Genomic DNA, 18,577 nt, shown 5'->3' on the forward strand with positions numbered 1-18,577 from the left:
AAAATACACAAAAACATCATGGTTGGAATGTCATCTAAACTAGATTTTTCACTTCAGCCTCTGGGACCTCTACTGATAGAGCTACTGGAGTATCTGGCATGACTAACAGAAGACAGCAGTCTGTGTCAACCCACTGTATCCGGGTGACAGGAAGCAAATCGTTCCAGTAGCTCCTACAGCTGACATTCACAGCAGAAACACTGGCATTTCCGTTTCAGTGGGAAAAAAAAAATAACAAAATACAAAAAAAGCAAGTTCTACTTAAAAACGTTGACCACAGAAAATAATGGTTTCAACTCTGACAGAACACACTGTGCATTTCAACCTTACCTGTTCAAATAACACACGAAGTTGGCGTTCTGATTCCCCCACGTATTTTCTCATGCAGTCCGAAGCACTTCTCATAAAAAATGTTATTTTTCTGTCACTTCGGCTATATTCACCGGCAAGTGCACGAGCAACTAGTGTTTTCCCTGTTCCTGGGGGGCCATAAAATAGACAGCCTCTGCAATAAAAAACGATCCAGATAGGAAAAAAAACATCATGATGAGTACCTCCTACAACCATCATCTCTAGAACAAGCGTCTTTCCTAACCAAAACACATCATGTACAAGACAGCAGTAATAGCTGAAGTGTGGGTAGAGTCAGAACAGATAGAAGTTCTGCATTTTTACAACGTTTCACAAGAAAATTCATTTTTTTCACCCAAAGAAATGAATAAGGGGGTAACTCAAGTGTATAAAACCTTCAAAAGAGAGCATACTGTCCCAGAAGGACACTTCCAAAACTGCTGACAAACAGTTTGATCACAGCAAACCGGAGCCAAACAGGCAAACTTCAGCACAGAATCTGAGAATGGGCTGAATGGTGAATCACCACTTCATTCTTCAGTGATAAACTGCATATTCTTGCTTTCATAATATGCAGAATCTGATAGTAAAGCATTTAATGCTCCTCTCAAAAGCATTAAGTTACTGGGTTTGGTCTCTCAGACCATCTATTGCTGATGGCACGTGAGGAAGCCTAAAGCCGGAAGGAAAAGAGATGCCTTAGCACTCAGAGGGAAAAAAAAAAAAGAAAACAAAAGTAGGCAGGAAAAACAATTGGGCTTCCAGGCAACATATTACAATTGACTTCCACTAGATAATCCCTTCTTGCCTACAAACTAATCAAGCTGACTGTGGTGTAAATGCCTGAAGTAACTAGGAAAATAAAACTAACATTCACGTTTTTAAGGAAAAGGTACAGCTTTGAAGAGGCTTTCAGGGTAGGGCATAACTGCATTATCTGAGTGTTCCCTAGGCTCCCAACCTTAGATGCTATCGCGCTGGGGAAACTTGGTGTGCTAGCTCTAAGGAACACCACGGAGCGTGGAGTGGAGTGGAGACACCACGGCTAGGCTCTGTGATCAGGTGGGACCTCGATTGTTCTTGTGCACAAAGCAGCACTTTTTGCCACCCTAAGCCAAAGACCTGTCATGTTTTGACAAATGCTGTACCCTAGTGTACTTTTTGCTCATTATAATATCATTATAATACCAAAACACACCTCCATCCCAAAAGCTACCCGCCTCCAAGGTGCGACCACCCCTCACTGAGCATGCGCTCTGAATTTCTCGGAGCCTATTACTTTAAACGGAGACGGGAAAACTTTACACCAATCATAACTAAGATATGCTTGACTAGAGCCACTCAAGCTCCACCTAAAAGATAGAAAATAATATAAATTGGCCCAAGAGAGAGGGGATGTGAGGGAAGATACCATCGTCAGGGGAGATACCATCCCGAGGACATACAGCATCCTTAGGACCTCCTGACTCCTGGGATCAGTCGACGGGCTGAACCTCTCTTCCCCCCCCATTGGGACGCCTTTGGGTGAGATCTGAATATTTGCTTATAAATCTCTATATAGAGTCTTTGATCCTTTCAACGCGTTTATTTCTAGGCTGTGCACCCATAACACCTATAACACCTGTAACACCTGTAACATCTATACCATCTATAACATCTATAACATCTGTAACACCTATAACACCTATAACATCTGCAACACCTATAACACCTGTCACATCTATAACACCTATAACGCCTGTGTATTTCATGCATATTAGCTTGCTTTTGCAGACAGTCACTATCGCCGGCAATCCAAAAGAACCTGATATTCTGTTGCTGTAATAAACCATACTTGATTGCATTGTGATAGCTTTCATTAATGCGACTTGGGTGAGGGTGATTATCCGTGATAATTCAGTGTTCTGAATCTAACCAGACCCCCAGACGGTTAATGCATTGTTGGTGAATGTCTGAACGGACCCCCAGGTGGTTAATACGTTTTTGGTGAATGTCTGAGTGGACCCCCAGGCGGTTATTACGTTTTTGGTGATTGTCCGAACGGACCCCCAGTTTTGGTGAATGTCCGACTGGTTCAGTACTCTGAATTCAAACGGGCCCGTGACGGTTAATCAGCTACACCCCTTTAACGCGACACTGACTTGTACATAAAACTGAGAACAAAACCACTCCAACCCAACTAACCCAACTTTTTAAAGACACCAGACGGTAAAACTTAAAATTTTAAGACGTTGCTTATATTTTTAACCTACAAATATTCTAGATTCTATCCATTTTTAAGAAACCACTTTTTGCCACTACTAAAACAAACGTTCACCGCTGCCAAAATGTTGAAGCATGGAAGCATATTGATGCCTGAATTGAACTTTCTCCTGAAAACAGCTGACTTACGATTTATCACTTTAATGAGTTACCTGGGGGACTGAATATTGAACCGCTGAAAAACTTCTGGATACAGGAGGGGAAAAATCACCATCTCTTTCAAAGCTGCGATGTGTTCGGAAAGACCACCCACGTTCTCAAATCCAATCTAAAGAGAAATTCAACACAACAGAGTTTGTATGTTAAAGAAAGCAGCAACCTAGATCAAGGTTTCATCAGAAATTATCTCAGCACAACGGAAACATTCTGGGCAACTTTTGAAGTTGCTTTAGAGAAAACCATCAACAAAGGTAGTTGTAGATGGCACACTGAGATCTTTCATAATCCCTGGAAACACTCGCTGACACGATGATTAGTTTAAGACTTACCGCACTATCTATTTGCATTGCATCTCCCTGACTTCCTCCAACTTTCTTTTGATCCCTCTGAACTCTCTTTAGGTCCTGTTTCTGAAGTTTCACTCGAAAAGTCCTGATTTGAATTAAGGAGAAGTTATAGGGCTTCTTTTTCTTTAAGATGCAACTCGAAGATTTTTGTTTTTCATAATAATGCCAAGCAAATGTAGAAAACATTAATTAATATATAGAAGACCTAACTAATTGACATAAACTCACACAGTTAAATTTAGATAAACTTAAACATGGCTAAATATTCATTTGAAGGAGATTCATCCCTCCCCTATTCTCTAATGACAGCAACCTTCTTGGAGATGTGCTCTCGCTGTCCTCACTGCTCTCACCACTCTCCTCCGTATCACATGTGCTAAGCAAGGGAGATGAGCAAGAGGGTGTAGAATCACTGATGTCATCTGCATGTCTCTGTCTGCAAGCAAGCATATAAACCAGAAAGTTAAAAAGAAAATAGAGCAGATACTAAGTAACACCAAAAATTAAGGGAATTCTATCTCAAAATTTACTCTGAGATCTATTTTCCAGTCCATTGTACTCCTTAGCAATCTGATTTCAAAGGCCATGACATGATTTTCCTCGTGACAACTGTCTGCTTTCAAGAATGCTCAACAAAATATCTGGCAATCAACAGCATTCTCTACGCACTAACTGCTTACAGAATCCAAAAAGCCTTTATCATTACTAAGGCAATTTATGATTTCATTTAGATCTTTTATTGTTTAAGGTTAACTTCATATAGAAACATTAGTTGATTCCAAACAGAAACTAGAGTCAGTATTTGAGTGATAACTTTTTTTTTTTTTAATCCAACAAAACTTCCATAAAGCCTCTCCCTCTAAATCGAATAAAATTATTTTTGGTTTTAAGAAAATAATTTGTATCCTTCAAGATTAAATAGTGTGACTAAGATTTTTAAGGGGGGATTCTGGCTTCAGTTCCAGAACCAAAGAATTTCAGTTACAGAAACTCAGACACTACCTCCATAATCATCTTATCAGCGACCCACAAATATTGGATTTAAAAAAGAAACCAACTTAAAAGTATCCACCTCCTGCCCTCCAAATATTTCTTTCCTCTCTATCCTCAGACTACCAAAGTACCGATCATAAACTTACTCTGTAATTACCACTAAACTGAAAACCCTTTGAAGCATTATGCAGTAAGGAGACTGACAGCTCTACGGATAAGTAAGAGCTATCACTAGCCATACACCAACCTGGCACGTCTTCTACATTTTTGTGACCCAGCATTTTCAAGTGACTCTTTCTGTCTGACAGAACAGGGCTGGCCCGAGTTAGTCCTCTCTCGATCTCTTTGTCTTACTGAAAGGAAAGAATTTAGAATAATGATACAGATACATTTAAGAGAGGAGGATATCAAAAGATAAAGAAAATGCCACGTGTTTCACTCATCCCTAATTCCAGAAGAATTTTTAACCGTTTTTGCTTTTCATCAGTGCATGGTACAAGTGGAAAACTACGCCCTTTTTAAAGGTGAACTGAAAATCACAAGAGCAAGACTATTAAGTGTGATTAATTACTGTTATATCAAGGATACATAGCACTAAGTAGGCCAAACAGCAAAGAAATATAATGGGCACAGGACACACGTGTCTGATAAAAACAGCGAAGTTCATGTGCAGAATGAAGGTACAGAACTGAAACAGAACTGTGTGCGCAAACACATGTATTTGCATTGAAAAAAATTATCTCACTTATGTGCAAGAAATAAGGTTTTAAGAGAAACTGTGCGTTCAACCTGCTTTCCATAGGAGCTTGGTAGCGGTCAACAGGTTTCCTCCGTCGAAGGTTGTAACGCCTTGGAACATCTTCACCGTCATTTTCTTTGTTCTCACTTCCTCTTGCTGTTTGTACTGTACCACAAAATGACACCGAATCGTTAAGTACTTTTGCAAATTATATGAAATCCAAAATGCATTACACAGATGCCTGTAAGTTTTATTATTATCATTATTTTAATGACACAGTGGATCCTGCAAAACCTTAAGATGAATTTATGCAAGTCACGTTTCAGAAATCACAAATCCTAGCAGATGAGCATGCATCTAGACATTGTCTGTCCTCTCTGAAACTGCTGATGGACTTGTCGTCAGCCTCAGTGTTTAACAACAGGCAAAATTCTGTCATATTGCTTAGCTAAGATGCAGATCTTCTGAAAACAGCTATTTCAGAAAGTCACTTCTTAGTTTGAGAAAGTGTTTAATGGAAAGGGTTTTAATAATCTGTAGTGCTAAGACTAAGCACAGTAATCTAAGTCCAAGTCTAGCTCTGCCACAAATTCTGTGAGCAATAATGGGCCAGACACAGGCTTGAAGCTCACCAATGAGAAAACAATGCCAAATGCACATAAGCTTAGGCCATTAGCTTCTGTCAAGTAACCTGAAGTTGTTTCATGAAAGATGGTAAAAAACACAAAAACCAGAGTGCAATTATCTACTGGGTTCTGGTGAATATCCTCTCACGTTAACAGCAGGACACCGAGGAAGGAACGTACATACTCCGTTCACCTACCTGTTTGCCAAAAGGACTTATCTTTTTTTCTTGGAAAGCACCGCCCTCTTTGGTTTTTATTTTTTAACCCCAAAGGTTGCATTGCTTTCTGAACGCAAGGTAGGTGCCATGGGGTATACAGACAGCACACGGAAAACTGAGCGATCAGTAAATGAGTTTGTGATCACTACCATCTCCAGTCCTTGGTGTTCCAACACTTCTATCACAAAAGCATGAATTTCTTTGCTTTATTGCTCCACTAACCCTTTCTCAAGAAACCCTGTGCTCAAGAAAAACCTGGAGGAAAAAAACAAACAAACAAAAAAAAACTTTCAAAACTAAAGCTTCCCTCTCCCCACCATTTTCTTGTGGATAACTTAAGCTTAATATCCTTGGCAAAAAGATATTGCAGCAAAACCTTTCACATAAACTTAGTGTTTCGTGAAAAACAACAACAAAAAAAACCTTTAAATTGAATTGGAATTTAAATTCAAAACTTTGAATTCAATTGAATTTAAATTAAAAAAACTAAACTAATTAAATTAAAAAATTTAAATTCAATTGACTGTTCAGAGGAACAGTCAAGCTTGACATTATACATCCTAGAATTAAAATCTAGTTCGAGTTTTTCTCCCATCTCCAGACCTTGCTAAAGATGCTTATTAGGAGCTCTGTCAAAAAAAAGTGTAAGGCTTGTTATATCAAAGCTTTGAACCCTTCTTACTGCCCTTGACCTTCTTCACATTGCTGCTCCTACAAGGGTGAGTACTATCATTTTTAGTACGGGAGGGAAGCTGTGATATCCTTGATTGGGGGGTCGTTCTGTTTACAAAATGAAGTTCCAGCAAGAGTACATCAAATGAAATTTCACTCCAAAGTCAGAAAATAGACAAGATTTTTCTGCTTCCCGGCACTAACTTTACTAAGAGCTTAGTTAGTGTTTGCTCAAGGTAACAGCAAAGGCATGAAGAAGTTAGAGGAGGGCACTGGTAAGGGCACGTGGGAGAATGCTTTTCTCCCTCCTGTTCTCCGTGCTGATAGAAAGGGGCCTCACGAGATGCTTGCCCTAGCACAAGTTTGAATCCAGGCATCTGAAACAACTCTTGAAGACATTTTTTATTCCCCAGACCCAGCAGAGATGAAACAAGACCTAAAGCTTGATGAGACCAGCCTGGTCTGCCACAGTGATGTTTAATGTTTTTCCTCCGGGAGGCTTAAGAAAGGAAAGAGTGGAATAACTCAGGAGACCTCTGTACACATAGTTATGCATTTCTTTGATGACTTCTCTGCAACAAGCACAGTGCCGTGTACTCGTGTTATTCTTTATCAGCTCTTCTTTTATCTTCACCTTGTCTCAAACAAGGGCACAGCCAGGAACAATGGACCAGGAACCCTGACCATCCTCTGGCTCCTACAAAAGCATCCCAAGTCAGTGAGACAGCAGACACTGAGAAGCACTACGTTACCTGCAGCAGGCTGCCAGCAGGGCAGAACTGGCTCGTATCAGTCACACAAGGCTGAAAAAACACACTCAAGAAGTGAAATTCAGCAGAAGCAAGTGGCTAAACCAGAGCAAGGAAACTGCAGGAAGGAATTTTGTAGTAGTTTGAAAGTTATTTTCCTCCTACTATGGGAAGTGATCAACAATTGCTTCTAAGAAGTTAGCTGTTGGGTGTCTCTAAGGAAGCAAGCAGATGCTCAAGTGCCAGCCAAACAGGTAAGTGTGTTTAGGCTAGGAGCTCTGGTGTCAAGTCCCTACGCAGATGACTCAGGAAGGCTCAGCAGAGAAAAGGGCCACTTCCCACTTTCCCCAAACAAAAAGGGAACTCTGGAGCACACGGGTGTCAAGTACAGGTCACAACAAAACGACCTTGTTCGGCCTGAGGAATCACAGCGGGGTTGTAAAGCTGCAGACAAACAGCCTCCAGAGGGACAGCCGCCGCTTACGGTCTGCCACAGGACTCCTTGGGACTGGAAACTTGGGAGAAGACGAAGCCATCAGACTCCGGTTTACCTGAGACTTTCTGCTGCATGCTCCTTAATCTAGATGGATGAAATACGCAGGTAAATGGCTTGCTGGTATCGGGAAAACTGCAAAAGCTGCTATTGCCGAGTCTTTGCGCACCAGAAAGTCAGGGAAGAGACATTAGGATGTGAACAAGCAGCTAGGAGCAGGATCGCCATCTCTGTCATCTAGGGCACTTCTACATGTCTCTGCTATATGAGTGCTCCAGCAAAGGCTGGCGGTCCTACAAACGAAACAGGAGTGACTCTGTGCCTTGAAGCATGGGAAAGTTCTGCAAAGAGGTGAAAAAACACAAAGAAAGAAACCAAACCAAACACACCTTACAACCTGTTTCATGAGAAGGATTCTGCTTTCGCTTCAGTGAAAACTTTACATTTAACTTCCTCATTCCTGCTCCCACAAGGAAAGCGGGCCAGCTGTTTGCCCTGCCTGACTTTGCACAGCCTTCCCTCACGTGCCACGGGCAGCTCAAGTCCTTGCAGGCTTTGACAACCGCTTCTCATGCACACTGCAACGGCAAAGTGGAGATACTGAAGCAGCCTCCAGCGCCTGCTTGCAAAGAGACGACACCCCAAGGGCTGCTTCCTGCTTAGTTCAGTAGACTTGAAATGAGAAGGGGGAAGAGAAAGAGCAAAACAAAACCCCAGCCTGAACCCAAAGAGCCGAGAACGCTGAGCTCGGCGGCACGGAGAGCTGAAAGCATCGCTCGGAGGCGGGGCTCGCCCTGAGAGCTGGGAGGTGCTTTGAGGTGGTTCTGCTCTGCCTTTGGGAAGAGCAGAGCTTGAGCTCTAGCTAGCTGTGTGTACAGCAGCCAATTCCTTCAGGTGATGCTGAGCGGGGATGGGAGCAGCAAGACGGAGCTGGAAAGGTGTGGATGAAATACCAGACACACGAATCGTCCCTAAGAGCAAATTCGGGCTTTCCCTAACACCATCAACCCCTTAAGGGAAGTCGTAACCACATTACACCCCCTAACTAACGGTTTTTTTACTTCAGCACTAATTAACCCTGATTTTTAGCCTTGCTCTCCGAGCCCCCTCAGCACCCCCCGCGTGCACCTGCCCGCGGGGCCGCCTGAGGGGGTGGGGGGCTGGTGAACGAACCCCCCCCCAAAGCTCCCCGCCCGGGCTCGCTCGGAGGGAACCCCGCGGGAACTCACGGCCGGGGCTGCTCTCTGCCTGCTCGTCCTCCTGCCGCCGGGCTGCAGCGAGAGGAACTCGGAGCTCGAGTCCATGGCAGCCAGGGACCGCCGGCGGCTGCCGGCGCTGCGCCTCAGCACCACCATGGCGGCGCCGCAGGGCCTCCCGGAGGCGCGGCGCCCACTGAGGCGGCCCCGCGGCCCGCTGCGGATCCCTCCGCCTCACACGGAGCCCTCCATCCCCCTCCTCCCCCCTTTCTTCCCTCCTCGGCGCGGCTCCCTCTTCCGGCCCTCACTGAGGGCCGGCCCTCGCCCGCTCTTTTAATTTTTTTTTTTTTTTTGGAAGTATTTTTTAAATCTTTGCCGGCGGAGGGTTACAGGCGGGAGGCGCAGCACCGTTTGAGCCTTTTGGCGGGCGGGAAGCGGCGCGTGCCGCCCCCTCAGGCGGGCACCGCCTCCTCACGGGCTCCGCGCCCGCCCTCAGGCGGCTCCCTCAGGAGCCCGGCCCCGTTCCCCAGCACGGGAAATCTGCCCCCGGAGCATGGCGGAGCTGGATGAGGACCGGTACCGGCCGGCGGTGCCTCCCCGAGCCGCCTGCGCCTACACCGGCTGCTACTGGTAAGGGAGGCGCCTGAAAATGGCGGCCGGCGCCTGACTGGAGGCTGGCGGCACGCTGAGGGGGGGAGTTGAAAACGGAGCTAAAAACCCCGCAGGGAAACCTTCCCGGCCCGGTTTGGGTTGCTGGAAGTGAAGGTGAAAAGGGGATTGAAAAGAAAACGGTGCCGTCGACGGTTGTGTTTTGCAGTGAGGAAAACGTGTGGAAGCTGTGCGACTACATCAGGAGTCGGGGGGAGCGCCCTGTGGAGGAGTTCTACGCGGTTTTCATCTCCAACGAGAGGAGGATGGTGAGTGGGTGAGTTGTGCGCTCCGTGGGGGTGGTAAACCAGAGGCGGGGGGAGGTGGGAGGCGCTTTAACTACCCCAGGCCTTTTAAGTACAGCCTGGGGTAGGTGAGTCTTGGCCCCAGGCCCCCCTGCAGCAGCTGAGAGGCACGCAGGCAGCAGCACCTGGGAGCATGAAGAATTTCATTTGTTTCTGGCCTCCAGACCCCACGCAGTATTTGCTCAAGACATCAAGGCAACACCAGAACCTGAGAAACAGTAAAAGGAAACAGCTCGAACTGCTGCACCAGAAGAGAGCCCTGCTCTCTCCTCTAGAAGCCCCAAGGATAAGGATACCCTCAGGGGAACAAAAGGTTCATGGCATTCTTTCCAAGCTTAAAAGAAGTTGCCCTAAAACAACAGATCAATCTTAATTAAAGGTTAAAGGTTGGGCTAGATGATCTTAAAGGTCTCTTCCAACCTGAATGTTTCTATGAATGTCCTTACCTGACACGCTTGGATTGTGGGAAGAAGGAATCACGGTGCCCCTAAGGGCTGTGGGATGATTTTTCCCTGTCATCCATCAGGTTAGGGGGAATATTACATTATATGGTCCAGAATAGCGTCCAGTTTAATGTTTCTGAAAGATAAAAACTGGAGCAAGCTTTCTGACAGCAGCACTGATACAAGCTGATGAAATGCAGAGTTTAGCAAAGAACTTACCCAACGTGAAACTAATCTCTGTAAGTCAGGAGTGGTTTATGCCAAATTGCTTAACTTTCAGGTCCCGCTCTGGAAACAGAAGTCAGGGCATGGAGATGAGCCTGTTGTCTGGGTAAGGCCCTCTGTTCTTTCTTTGTCAGTATTTAAGTGCGTGCCTCTGCAGCTGAGGTCTGCAGGATCAGATGTGGGTAGTGTTAGATACCTCTGCTGGAATGAATTTAGGTTTATGTCCCCCCTGAGCATCAGGAAGCACTCTGTATGTGCCAGAGGTCCCTTCCGACCTCAGCCGTCCTGTAGTTCTGTATTAGTATTTATTATTCTTCTACAGCAGCCTAAATGCAACCCTTTTATTGTTCACAGGGAAATAGCAGTGAGATGGCCCATAAAACCACCAGGTGACAAAGCTTAGTTAGCATCGGTAAGAGTGCACAACAGTTCTGTGAAAATTACTGTCTGGTTTTGTTGGGGCCCGCCAGCTTTGTAGGATGTTAAATAGATGTCTTGTAACAAGCTGACGGGTGAAAATATCCATATAGGTCTGACATGGGATGGAAAAACGTGAGCAATACATGTCTTCAGGTGCCAGCTTGTATGTAAGCTCTTCCAGAGTTTTTGGCGTGTCATTTAATTTAATGTAGTTCAGTAGTTGCCACTACAGAATTCCTTTTAAAGATGTGTAGTTATGGTTATACTGTATGGGAGGGAAAAAATAAATTTTGCATGGCAATTTGTTTCAGAAATTCTGTTTTAAAAAAAAAAAATCTATGAATTTCTGAAATTCTGTCCTTACAGAATCATTTTCTGGAAAATTATCAGTGTGTTTATATTGTACAAAAGGCTTGGTTTAAAAAGAGGTCCAAGTGTTATCGGGATGATCTGAGAAGGAATAGGAGTTAACAACAACTATCTTCAATTTACTTTTTGGAAAACTGCAATGAATGTAAGTAACTAACACTGAAAATAATAACTGGAGTTTCTCCAACCCCCTGCCATACCCGTGTTTCCTACATGTTAAGGAATCAAAGATGTGGTATGAGGACTAGCGTACTCTTCAGGTTAGCTGCCCAGGCTGATATCAAAGAAGGCTACAAGTAATGGGGAGAATAGCAAGGCTTACCAAAAGGCACGAGGGCTGAGGCAGGCATTAGGAAACGTCTCTCCTGGTGCTGGAACATCACAGGCGTGAAACCCGAGCATCAGAAAGCAGTCTCTAAAGAAGAGAAGCTGTAGCCTCAGCTTCCAGGAGGCTTTTTTTCTACTCCCTGTGCCGGTTTCTGGTTAACAACTGTTTAACTCCTGACAATTACCGTTCTTCCCAGGACTACCACGTTATCCTACTTCGTGTCTCCAGTGGGGAGCAGAACTTCATTTATGATCTTGACACAGAGCTGCCATTCCCCTGTCCTTTTGACGGGTACAGCACGGAGGCCTTCAGGCTGGATGACAGCCTTCATCCTGAATTTCACAGGTGAGGACAAAAAAAATAAAGATGAAGAGCATGAATTTTATTTCATGAAGTCCAAGTTGAAGTTGTCTCTGTGGATATATACTGATAGAAGTCTTCTGTTATACTCCAAGAAACTCAATGCACTGCATTATTTTTCTAAAGCTCTTTAATTGCTGTTGTTTAATCATCAAAAGCCTTTCCTTGCTGATGTTTATTCTTAACAGCCCAGCAGCTTAGCCCAGTGTTTCTGAGTGGAGTATTTAACTAAGCTAAGGCTCCCTGGGAGGAAGAAAGGGCTCTTCTCCAGAGTGGCTAATGCAGCGTTATGTACATATATCTCTTGATACAATTGTGCATTGTTGTTCAGGAAAATCCGGATGATACGAGCAGATCTGTACCTGGAGACGTTTGCTTCGGACAGATCTCACATGAAAGATGCAGATGGGAAATGGCAGAAACCTCCTCCCTCGTACCCCTGCATTGAAACAGCAGGTGAGCTGGCAGGACTCCTTTTTCCTTTTAACAGAGTTGAATGATTCAGTCAGAGGTGGGTGCAATAAATAAATGTGCTTTTGGACATGTGCTTTGGAAGCGTATCCAGCCAGCACAGTGTGTGGGGACAAAATGGGGCTCTGCAGTGCTTGCCTTTTCCGAACATGTAAAGTGTAGCGTGCTTCCTGGCAGCTGCCACTGCTGTTATCAAACACGAACTGCTGGTCTTCAGAAACTGAGCAGAGAGTAAGAGGTATGAAATGTTGCAGTGGGGAGCTGAAACAGAGGCCAAGCAACCTGCCTAGGGTTGGAAAGGGAATTTTTAACACGGTGATTACCCCACTTTTTTTTATCACACGGCGTTTCAGCTTACTCGAACCAGGTGTTTGCCAAGCTGGCTAATGTTTGCCATGTGCTTATTCTCTCCTTTTCTTCCCAGATGGAGAGAAGTGTGGTGAAGTTTTGTTTTGGTGGAGTTTGTTGATGCTGTGCACGTTTGGTTTTGCTGCTTTTTTAATAATACAATGCTACCATATATTTCTGTTAGAGAAGGTGGGGTCAAAGGAACATGTCTTGTGTCTAGAGCCAAGTTTATTGTGGTTTTAAGCTACAGGCAAGTTAATTCACAGTTTTTGTGTTGCTTTCTAAGAAAGTTTGGCGTTTCACTTGGGTATAAATGAGTTATGAGTGGGGGCGGGAGCACAGGTACAGCCTTGTGAAGCATTTTTAGAAATTCCAGGCTATGAAACACCTGTCTCAGCCAGCCCCCAGGTCATCCTTGGGATGTTGGTAGGTAGCTAAAGATGCAGAGACTTTGATTGCTCCCATACTTCATTCCTTAGCCTGTACCTTGCCAGGCTGGGAGGAGCATCCCCAAGTCATCCAGTCCAGACCCTGCTCAAAGCCGGTGCAATTAGACTGAGGGGCTTTAAGACTCTGTCTGGTCTAGCCTGGAACAACTCCAGGGACGGCCATTGCACCACCTCTCTGGGCACAGTGTTCCAATATTTGATCCCAGGCATGAATTCAATACAATTCCAGTATGCAACCAGAGTTTCCTGTGTTCCCACTCGAGTGCTTTGCTTCTTGTCCTGTTGCCAGCCACCTGGAAGGCTCTGAGTGCACCTGTGGTGATGTGCTCTTGTCTGGGCAGTCACCTGGGTGTTGCAGGGGACGGTGACTGCTTACCCTGCGCCCACCCAAGGTGGAGGATCGCTGACTGGGTAGCTCTGGGATTGGGGTCAGAACAGGAGGAGACTCTGTCAGGTCTAGGACATCTCGTTCACACTGCCTTTCGCTCAGTGCAAGTTTCTCAGGCTTTGATTTTGTTTTTCCTTTCCTCACCTGAGGCACCTCGTAATGGTGTGTGCTTCAATGTATGCACAGTCTTATCAGGCATAAAGCACCTGATTTCAAACTTGATAGGAAGCCAGGTGGCTGACCTTTGGTTAGTGTAAAACAGCCTGGGACATTGATGTTCATCCACGCCAAATGCCTTTATGGATAATTGCTTCCTCCCCACTTAGAGTACTCTCTTTTCCATGCTAATTTGTGTTTGTGGAAGATTAAATTGCTCGCTGCTGGTGTTAGAGGTGACTGTAATTTAACAGCTGGCGGAATTGATCACGTATATGGCTTTAGTGCCAATTTATTTGTGAGATCAGAGCATTACATTACTCCTTGAGGTTATATTGCTGTCATTTAGAGAAGCCAGAGTTATAAGCTCTTGAGAAGATGACTACAAAAGCTTATCAGTTACAAGGACTCATATTACATCTATTTGGTCTGTCTTTGATGCTAAACAAATGCTTGAAGACTGAAAAATAGCATAAATACATATATTTTTTTTTAATGTATATGAGCATTGTACTGTTAAAAAGAAATGAGCTTGTGAACTTAGGGTATTTAAAGAAAATCAGCGCTCTGGTGCTGCTGCGTCTTAAAGGATGTTAGTTACACTCAACACACCCTGCTTCACTTATCCAGTGGGGGTTTAAAGCTTTTAGTAAACTTAAAAAGATTGGAGGTTTTGTTCTTGATACTGAAATATTGCCTCTTCAGGGCAGAGCAGCTGCTGAGCCCAAATAGAGCACTTTGGGCAAGGAAATTCTGTAGCATTTAAGTCAAATGTAGGCCAAATAGGGTAATGTAAATACCCACTGTGGTGCTGGGACAAGGCACTGGGACCAGTGATGCCTTTTTATGAAGTTTACCAGGAAGTGTTAAAGGACTGTGAAATTCCTGTTGGAATTCAACCAATAAACTATCAGGAACCAGTGAAGCATTTTTTTTTCCTAATACTAACTCAAAAGGAATAATTCTTGTGTTGGAGTAAGTCTTGTGTTGGCAGTGCTCTGGCCTCTGTTCCTCTGCTGCAGGTGCTCATCCTGCTTTTTTAAATAAAACTAAACAAGATCTGTTTTGAGGTGTGGATTCACCATTCTGGAGCTGGCTAGCCCAGCCTGGGGTTTTCTTTTAAGTCTTCCTCCTACAAATGAATGAGGTTTGATTCTGCATGGTTTAAGTCCCGATGAGATCAGCCCTCCTTGCTGCAAGCCTGTGTAAAATCCAGCTTGCACCCTGCAGTTACTCAGGTCTTACTGCTTCGATACAACTGGTAGCACCAGCTCCTAACGCTGAAAAGCCTCACTTTGATTTTCAGTTCTCCCCAGGTGTTTGGCAGCACACAGGCAGAATGGATGTGTAAAGGCTTTTTGTTCTTTTTATTACTACTGAAATCCCTAGAAGCCATGAATTCTGGGGGTTTATTTCTGAAGAATGCAGGTAGGGCAGCTGAGGAACTGTGTGGGTGCCGTGTGTGATGCGTTTCTGTAACGGGCAGCTGCTAGACAGGGCAGGCAGGTGGCTGCAGTTCCCTTCTGTACCTTCTCCACAAGGTAATGGCAGGATCCTAGCAGAAGGAAAGAAGGACTGATACAGATCTAAGCAGCTCATGCGTGCTATAACCTGATTCCCATTTGAAAATAAAACTGTTGTGAGAAACACCTCAAATAATTTTCTTCAGACAGGATCTTCTGTGAAGTTATTTTATTTGCGAGTGCAATGGCATGCGGCCTGTCAATCAGGAGCGCATTTCAGTAAACAAACCATAACCTTTTATTCGCTATTACCCGATGCCTGATCACCTCCCCTGTTTCCTCACTGAATCCTCTCTGGATTTATTCTTCGTTCCCCCTCAGCCACTAGATGCCCTAACTATTTGACTTCTCTTTTTCTATGAATTTTAATTTATTTTCCAATCCTTTCAAGCCCTGTTTTCCCAGAAATTCAAATAGCTTGTTAGTGCCTTCCTTCACAGCTGTTTTCTCCTGTCCTAACAATAGAAGATCATCCATATATTGTTACAGCAACACCCCCTTTGGAGGTTGGAATTACTCCAAAAACTCCTGTTGGCAGATGCCACAGGTATCGTGGCTGTTAGGCTGTGCACTATCGGATGGTGTTTTTGTTTTGTCCCTGCTCAGGGCAAAAGTGTCAGACTTGATCAAAAAAGAAATGAAAACGTGCACGGATCTCGGAATGCACCAGGTAGGTCTCACGGACTGTAAACAAAGTGAGTTTGGGCAAAGAGGAAGCCTTAGCTCTGTGCGTGCCCAAATGCAGACTAGTGTAACACCTACAGCATCAGAGGAGGACTGTGAGCGTGTTGTAAATCTTAAAAATAAACAGGAGATTTTTCATTATTATTTTTTGCCACTTTTTATCTGCTTCAGAAAAAGGCTTTTGTGGTGGTCTGTTTTTGCGGAGCTGTTGGCTAAAGCTGTAAGGTCTCACATAAGTGCACAGCCTTTAGATGTGACACGTGAATAACAAGGATGACAAAGGGGGACTTCTGTCTCCTGAACCAAAGGAGATGGGAGAGCACTACAGGCAGTTACATGGCTCTCATACTGCTTTAGTGCCACCTACTGACTGGTCTTTAGACCATCTGCTCTTCGCGGGACGGTGAAGCTTGTTTCTTCTTCTTGCTTGCCTGTTACAACAGGTTTTGCTCTCATTAAACTCCTGATGCACTGTGTTATGCCCTGCCACCACCCTCCTGACTGTCAGAGACTGTTTCCCTTCCTACAGACAGTGTGACAGCAGTTCCCAAGTTGCTAACAGCAGCTGCTTTGGTTGTGACTCTGCTGGAACAATCCCCCTTGGGCTTCTTCACCATTCGCAGAACATTTTAATTAAATTATTCTTCTGCTATGCTCAGTGCACATAAAGCAGGGACTTGTTTATCTTTCAGATCTTAAACTACATGAGTAATCACATTAATTGTAAAATAAAAGCATCTGAGAGGAAAAGACAAGCTGGGGATTGGAAAACAAGCTTACCAGGCTACCTGCATGCTGGAACTGTTATCCTCTGCTGGTTGTTCTGGAGTTCCAACAGAAAATTGCTGGGCTTGTGCTATTTTAAATCCCCACGTAGTCAAGTAGAAAGTGGCCTAGTGCTGGCACTTGTGGCAGCAGTGGGACTGTGGTTGAGAGAGTTTTTGATGTTCAGTACCCAAAGGGGCTGACAAGGAAAAGGTCAAGTTAGGGGCCAGACCTTGCAGGTGCTGAGAGCTGGGGCTCAGAAAATCCCAAAGCTGTGCTGCGGTGTAGATATGGTGCAAACAAGAGGGCTGCAGGGGCTGCGTGTTGGCTGGGACTGCTGGGTATGGGATTCCCAAACGTTGTCTTCCCTTCCTCGCTTACACTATCTGTAATGGTGAGCCTAATTACACAGGCTTTTTGCAGCTGGAGCAAATTCCATTTCTATGGAATTTGGTTCTGGTGGCTCTGTATGGTCTGCAGAGCTGTTGGACTGCTGCTCAGCAAGTGTGCTGTGAGCTGCTCTGAGTTATACTTTCAAACGGTTTTTCTTGGGATTTTCATGGTAGCTGTATGTGCTACAGAAGCTGAATCGGGAACTCTGACATTTCACTTCTCTGCTCTTGTTTTAGATTCCAAGATGAACTTGGATGATTTCATCGGTATGAATCCCAGAGTGGGCTGGGGCTCAGTGCTGCCCTTATCGGACTTTGTGCGCCAGTTTGGCAGACAGACTCATCTCAGCTGCTCCGTGAAAGCACAGTGAAGTAAAGAAGCTCTTTCTGCTGCAGGTTGCAGGTGGTTTGATTTGTTTTGCTGCTCTTACATTGTATTTATGAATGGTTTACATTTCTTTATATGGAATAAGCGTTTGGGCAAATACAGTACCCAGGGTACACTGAACTGAATAAAGTCTTTTATTTTTATTACAAAAGAGTCAACTTCTTTTTTTTTTAATAAATCAGATCAGAGGTTGACATCCCACCATAAACGTGTTGCTCTGTTGTAAACAGAGGCCACCCTTGCAGCTCCCCCCACTACCAAAACCTCGCCACATAAACCCAGCACCTGGGCGTCACTCAACAGAGCCATTGAGCTGTAGAACATCAGGTTGTCATCCCTCCAGACATGAGTTTGCTCCTTGATTAAACTACTGAGCTGGTTCCTGGTGGCTGAAATCCATGGCACGCTCCCTTTAGTGAGGCTCAGATAGGAGAATTTGCCACGTTTGGTCTAATTTCAGGATCAAGGCTGTTAAGGAGAACAGAGACAACCATTATTCAGAATGTAGAAGTTAAAAATCAGCATGAAGAAACGTTCCTTTTTCTCTTTACTCACTCTTTAGCTTGTCCTTTCCCACAGAGAAGTCCTGACTTTCTGTAGTCCATTCCTATTACAGTATTTATGTGCTGAGAGTCCCCGTGTGGTGGCTTTTTGGACTCGGTCACCCTTGAATTAGGCATTGAACAAACAGAAAAAAGTTCCTCACAGTCCCACTCTCTCCTGGCTTCTCTGTGCTGGTGGTCACTGGAAATTCTCCAGTAACCCAACACTACAACGTTTGCTACTGAAAATGTTAGGGCAAGGCCTTGACGGCCTGACATCCACGCTGGGGTCACCCTGTCCCATGGGTCGGTCCTCTCGCTTCCACCAAACTATGGATGCAGTGAGCTGGGATGGGACAGAAGACCCATGTCTGTCCTGCCTCTTTCTCCTCTGCTGCTTCCTTTTTGTTAAGAATATCATTTATTCAATTCAACCTCTTTTATGTGCCTGTTTGGGACTTTAGGGGAAAAAAAAAAGCTCTATTTTTCTGACATGCATTTTCTCGGTTGATGCATTTCTGCAGGCCTGTCTCGTGGAAATAAAATTTTTCAGTTGGCCAGCAGAGAG

The 18,577-nt window shown here is 44.5% G+C and overlaps 2 protein-coding genes and 1 long non-coding RNA gene across 7 annotated transcripts in view; 1 reads left to right on the plus strand and 2 right to left on the minus strand.

Moving 5' to 3' along the window:
* Positions 1 to 8,973, minus strand: part of LOC140001081 (ATPase family AAA domain-containing protein 2-like) — a 21,451-nt gene extending 12,478 nt beyond the window's left edge. The window contains exons 1-7 of the mRNA XM_072032221.1: positions 8,839 to 8,973; positions 4,902 to 5,016; positions 4,360 to 4,465; positions 3,433 to 3,555; positions 3,102 to 3,204; positions 2,766 to 2,881; positions 331 to 505 (exon numbers count right to left, since the gene is read on the minus strand). Coding sequence (XP_071888322.1) covers positions 331 to 505; positions 2,766 to 2,881; positions 3,102 to 3,204; positions 3,433 to 3,555; positions 4,360 to 4,465; positions 4,902 to 5,016; positions 8,839 to 8,964 — 864 coding nt within the window. The 5' untranslated portion in view covers positions 8,965 to 8,973. The remainder of the gene's footprint in view (positions 1 to 330; positions 506 to 2,765; positions 2,882 to 3,101; positions 3,205 to 3,432; positions 3,556 to 4,359; positions 4,466 to 4,901; positions 5,017 to 8,838) is intronic.
* On the plus strand, positions 1,195 to 17,618 carry LOC140001121 (protein N-terminal glutamine amidohydrolase-like). Of its 5 annotated transcripts, none has more exons than XM_072032305.1 (6): positions 1,195 to 1,875; positions 9,623 to 9,722; positions 10,482 to 10,532; positions 11,740 to 11,888; positions 12,235 to 12,359; positions 17,317 to 17,618. In XM_072032305.1, the coding sequence occupies exons 2-6, from the start codon at positions 9,720 to 9,722 to the stop codon at positions 17,448 to 17,450; spliced, it is 462 nt and encodes a 153-aa protein (XP_071888406.1). In that variant the 5' UTR covers positions 1,195 to 1,875; positions 9,623 to 9,719; the 3' UTR covers positions 17,451 to 17,618. The 5 variants fall into 5 exon arrangements, 4 of the variants coding, with proteins under 4 accessions (XP_071888406.1, XP_071888403.1, XP_071888404.1 ...); XM_072032302.1 differs by lacking the exon at positions 1,195 to 1,875 and adding an exon at positions 9,301 to 9,435; XM_072032303.1 differs by lacking the exons at positions 1,195 to 1,875; positions 10,482 to 10,532 and adding an exon at positions 9,301 to 9,435.
* Positions 6,755 to 8,129, minus strand: LOC140001123 (uncharacterized). The gene is made up of 2 exons (XR_011806264.1): positions 7,999 to 8,129; positions 6,755 to 7,902 (listed from the first exon to the last, which is right to left on the minus strand). It is a non-coding gene; the product is annotated as an uncharacterized lncRNA (long non-coding RNA).
* Positions 17,619 to 18,577: the final 959 nt, after the last annotated feature.

The sequence above is a fragment of the Anas platyrhynchos genome, chromosome 37 (assembly GCF_047663525.1).
Source record: "Anas platyrhynchos isolate ZD024472 breed Pekin duck chromosome 37, IASCAAS_PekinDuck_T2T, whole genome shotgun sequence".
Lineage (NCBI taxonomy): Eukaryota > Metazoa > Chordata > Aves > Anseriformes > Anatidae > Anas > Anas platyrhynchos.

Coding starts and splice junctions, on each gene's coding strand:
- LOC140001121 (XM_072032302.1), top strand. CDS start 9,359: ATGGCGGAGCTGGATGAGGACCGGTACCGGCCGGCGGTGCCTCCCCGA. Junction 9,723..10,481: donor TCTCCAACGAGAGGAGGATG/GTGAGTGGGTGA, acceptor CTTAACTTTCAG/GTCCCGCTCTGGAAACAGAA. Junction 12,360..17,316: donor CCCCTGCATTGAAACAGCAG/GTGAGCTGGCAG, acceptor CTCTTGTTTTAG/ATTCCAAGATGAACTTGGAT.